This window comes from Calliphora vicina, chromosome 2 (genome assembly GCF_958450345.1).
Source record: "Calliphora vicina chromosome 2, idCalVici1.1, whole genome shotgun sequence".
Lineage (NCBI taxonomy): Eukaryota > Metazoa > Arthropoda > Insecta > Diptera > Calliphoridae > Calliphora > Calliphora vicina.
In genome coordinates, this window is record NC_088781.1 from 4,732,792 (window position 1) to 4,737,749 (window position 4,958).

The 4,958-nt window shown below is 47.3% G+C and overlaps 1 protein-coding gene across 1 annotated transcript; it reads right to left on the reverse strand.

Annotated features, from left to right (window-relative positions):
• Positions 1-2,513: 2,513 nt before the first annotated feature.
• Positions 2,514-4,672, reverse strand: LOC135951317 (uncharacterized). Its single transcript, XM_065500946.1, has 2 exons — positions 3,036-4,672; positions 2,514-2,971 (listed from the first exon to the last, which is right to left on the reverse strand). Exon 1 carries the CDS (start codon positions 4,667-4,669, stop codon positions 3,191-3,193), a length of 1,479 nt encoding a protein of 492 aa, XP_065357018.1. The 5' UTR covers positions 4,670-4,672; the 3' UTR covers positions 2,514-2,971; positions 3,036-3,190.
• Between the last annotated feature and the right edge of the window lie 286 nt (positions 4,673-4,958).

Here is a 4,958-nt window from a genome sequence, read left to right on the forward strand (position 1 = left end):
ATCTATCAATTTTGATACTGTCACCAAGGGAGTGTGAATATCCCTTTGCGCAAGAGATACGTCCAGGGACGACCCGTTGCTTGCGCACTCATCAGATACTTCATTTCCCCGGATGCCCGTATGTCCTGGAACCCATATCAACTCCACGTGATGTTGTGTCAGTTGTGCCAGTGATTTGATACAATTGAGAAGACATTTCGACCTAATCACGTTGGAGTTAAGAGCCTTGATTGATGCCAGGCTGTCCAAGTAGATATGTATGGTCGAATTTTCGAGATTCAGTTCCCGGATTCTTCTCGCGGCTGTATCAATAGCATAAATCTCTGCCTGGAAAACCGTGCAGGTATCGGGTAATCGAAGAGACATCAAAAGGTCCAGCTCATCTGAGAAGATTCCCGAGCCCGTGCCTCTTTCTGTCTTTGAACCATCAGTATAGATTGAGATCACGTCATCTCTTAGGACAGAGTTCGCGGCCCAATCATCCCTTGTCGGTATTCTGATCCTAAATGTTCTATCAAAATTCGGTGTGGGTATTATATAATCCGTTTCCCTCCCTATGATTGGCCTGCCTATCTTTTGTAGGATGGTGCCATGACCAATACGATCGTGCTTCAGTCCGCTCGACTGTTTGAGTCGTAGAGCAGACTTAGCAGAAATGCATTTGATATATATATCAAGGGGAGTTATATTCAGCATCGTCTCTAGACTGGCCTGAGGTGTGGAATTCATAGAGCCAGTAATTGCAAGACATGCTAATCTTTGTACCTTGTTTAGAATAGAGAGGTGAGTCTTAGTGTCCACCACTCTCCACCAAACAAGAGCCCCATAGGTCAAAATAGGTCTTATGACCGCGGTGTACATCCAGTGTACAATGTATGGTTTAAGACCCCATCTCTTCCCAAAGGTCTTCTTGCATATATAGAAGGCACATAATGCCTTCTTCATTCGACTCTCAGCATTACGTTTCCACGAGAGCTTAGAGTCCAAAATTACGCCAAGATATTTGGCTTCGCTTGAAAACTTCAGAAAAGTACCATCCAGTCGTGGAGGTTTAAATTCTGGTGTTTTATATCTCCTGGTGAAAAGAACCAGTTCGGTTTTGGCAGGGTTAACACCCAAACCGTTTTCCTTGGCCCATGATAGCAGAACGCTGAGCGCTGATTCCATGAGTTCACTTATTGTGGGAAGAAACTTCCCTTGAATAAGAAGCACAACGTCGTCAGCATATGCGACTACTTTGGTACCTATCCTACTGAGCCTGAAAAGGATTTTATTTACGACAAGATTCCACAGAAGTGGAGAGATGACCCCACCTTGTGGTGTGCCTCTTGTCACAACTTTCCTTGTCCTACCAATACCCATATTAGAGTTAATGGCCCTGCTCCTAAGCATATTTTCTGTCCAATTCCTTATCCGCTGATCAACACATAAGTCACCCAGTGCATCAACTATTGCGGATATGTTCACATTATTAAACGCACCCTCTATATCCAAGAAAGATGCCATAACATATTCCTTCTTGTCAAGTGTCCCCTCTATAGTTCCGACAACGTCATGCAAGGCTGTCTCCACCGACCTGCCTTTAAGGTATGCGTGCTGTGCCCTACAGAAATTATCAGGGGAGAGGATGTTCCTGACGTGGATATCGACCAATCTTTCCAGTGTTTTCAATAAAAACGATGACAGACTGATCGGTCTATAGTCCTTTGCGGTACTGTGGTTTACCTTTCCCGCTTTGGGGATAAATACCACTGTAACCTCTCTCCATTCTTTAGGGATGTATCCTGTTTCCAGGCTGTACCTAAATATCATTATAAGCCATGGCATGATGGTTGAAATCGATTTTTGGAGTAACGCTGGGAATATGCCATCTGGCCCTGGTGATTTATAGGGCTTGAAAGATGACACCGCCCACGAGATTTTCTCCACGCTAACAATGGATCTAACTAATTCACTTATGTGGATTTGAGAAGCTGCAAGATGCTCCGAAGCGGATACCTCATTTTCATCATCCCTGCAACCCGGAAAGTGTGTCTCCATTAGCAGTTCCAAAGTTTCGATACTACTTTCAGTAAAGTTACCATCCGGTTTCATCAGGAATCCAGGCGTACCAGGATCCTTGGATAGTACCTTTCGTAGACGCGATGCCTCCGTGGTATTCTCCAGTTCCCCACAGAAACGCTCCCAAGATTCCCTCTTTGCCCGTCTGGTTTCCCTCTTGAAAGTGTTGAAGCTTTGACGATAATCGTCCCAGCTTAACAAGTCTTGGTCCCTCTTCGCCTTATTAAAAAGTTTTCTACATTCCTTTCTTAGCTGCATTAGTCTAGGATTCCACCATGGTTGCCGGAATTTCCTAGGTCCCTGCCGCTCCCTACACGAAGCATAGTAGGCTTCCCTTAATGACCTGGATAGAAAATCCACCGAGTCGTCCAAGTCCCGTGTACCATTTAGTCTATCCATTGCTGGATGTGGTATGGTGTCACTAAGATTACAGAATTTGACCCAGTCGGTTTTCCTAGGATTTCTAAAGGGTTTTTCCCTATCCAGTGTAAGCTGTATCGTAAACACTATCCTGTGGTGATCGGAGAATGAGCACTCGAGTGAAACTCTCCAATCAAGAATTCTAACTGAGTCAGTGTTCCCTACCAAAGTAATATCAATGACCTGCTCCCTGATCCTATTGAAGAACGTTGGTATATTACCCCTATTGCAAACACTTAGGTTAGTAGATAGAAGGTATTGAAGTAAACACTCACCCCTGTCATTTATATCCGAGCTCCCCCACAGAGTATGATGGGCATTAGCATCACATCCTATGATGAGATCATGGCCCCTTGTGTTACACCAGTCTACAAGTGTGCGTACGGCACGTGAGGGCGGATTAGCTTCGTCGTATGGTAGGTACGCAGATGATATGATTAGGGTTGGTAACCCTTGTCGCTCTAGTGCAACTACCGTTAAATCACCAGAACTGTAATTAGATAGAAGGAAAACCTTAATGTCTTTCCTGACCAAAATACAGCTCCTTACTTTACCTTCAGGGTTCGGAGAAAGGAGCACATAGTTTCGTGACCGGACGCCTCGAACTTTACTGGCTACAAGCCAGGGTTCTTGGATTAAGGCCACGTGGATAGCTTCCTTCTCCATGAAGCGCAGCAAATCGTCCGATGCTGCTTCGGAGTGGTGCAGATTAATCTGTACCACTCTCAGGCCGCTTGGGTTCATCATTGCGCTTCACCGCGGGCAAGATCAACCGGAGTTGGTTTAGCCCGTATTTGATGACGCCTTGCGAAGAACGCAGGAGTCGGAGGGATTCTGAACCAATTTTGATCCAGAGATCCTTGCCTTCTCCTTTGTCCCTAGAGCGCCCTCGTTCAATCGTCCAGTCCTCTGTACCAAGTTCCTTATTCTGACGCTTTATAAGTGTTAGCGTGGCTTCGTCCTCCAAAAGGGGAGGAGGGACCCACACTCTCACCGTCGTACGAAAAGGTACTTGATCCAGTGGGACGATTTCGATTCTTGCATTGGGCCAGAGTTCGCCAACTCCTCGGATACAGTTACTGAGAAAGCCTAGGGCCTTCTCGTTACCGCACCCGATGATCTTGACACCCTTTAACCATTTGGCGCCATCGAATGCAGTGAAGGAATCATCCTCACTGCATGCGAGTTCGTCCACTAGTGCCCGCAAGATCTTCTCCTCCAGAAGCAGCCATCTGTCCGTAGTCATTTTCCCATCAGGTTGACTACGATCTATGATGGCTACTTGTAGCTCAGGTGCTGATGTTAAGCTAGTTGATGGTTTCAGCCGCTTACCCTCAGACACCTGCGTTTCACCTGACCTTTGCCGCTTAATACTAGGCCTGCTTGCTGTACCTTTGGAAGCCATCGCGGTTCCTCGAGTAGAGGAGATTGCGGACAGCACCTTGGGTGTTGTGCTAGCAGACTTCGTCGTGCCGCATTGGTCATCACCTCTCTTTGGCCCCGACGTGGCCCTCTTTGATGTAGATGGGCGTACGTCAAGATCCTCCGAGACGATGATCGTGTTCGGTCCAGTGCTGGCATGGGGCACATGTTTAGATGTGATCACCTGCCTGCTCTGGTTTGGTTCGGTCTTAGTCTTGGCTGGCCTTACCTCCACAACAGTAGTATTTAGCATGGCCTCATACTTCTGTATGTGGTAGGTATGTTTACGCCGCAAACGCTTTTCCCTGGTGGTCAAAGACGCGGGATCTCGCGAGTCCAACGTCCTGACATACCGGAGAGAGCGTTTGTAGCCCGCCAACCTTTTCCGTTCGTCCTGTTCTGAGTCCTGTTTCCTGTTTTTCTGTTCTGTGTCTCCCTTTGCAGGGTCATGGGCCTCCGGATGTACGTCTTCATTCGCTTTTAGCGGCTCGGAGGACACCATGAGTAAGTCCTCCTCATCAGTCTCATAAAGGTTTAACCCTTTCAGACCTGAGAGGTTGTCGTCGCTGTCGTCCATAGTCACTCTTTCCTGTCTAGTCAAAAAACTATTCGTTTTGTTTACCCCAGTAGCATCACCGACTACCAGACCCGGGGTATTCGTCTGATTCGTCGCAGTCACAGTAGCTCCAGTGGCACTCAGACCTGTGGCTTCCGCCTGAGTACTCACGTTACCCTTGGAGATTTTAGCACCCTCGACCAAGGACATAGGGCCGTCGTTAGAAACTGACATTTCATGGGGGGGGGGGGGTTTTGGCAGTTTATACCTCTACCATAGGTAAGAAAAAGACACTGCCGCTCCACTGGAGTCAGACGCAGACCAGGATGCCGCTCAATGTGAGACAGACGCATCCTGGATTTGAGTTTTCACCAAAAACATTCGGACTGACAGAACCAGATTGTAATTTCCAGCCGCCCTTAACATAGGGAACAGACGCTAGAAGGTACGGTTATGTTGCCTAGGTAACCCAAACCACAGTCCCGGACCGACATCAGAA

What these genes read in the sequence shown, in the direction of transcription:
- LOC135951317 (XM_065500946.1), bottom strand. Translation starts at nt 4,669, where the DNA reads ATGTCCTTGGTCGAGGGTGCTAAAATCTCCAAGGGTAACGTGAGTACT.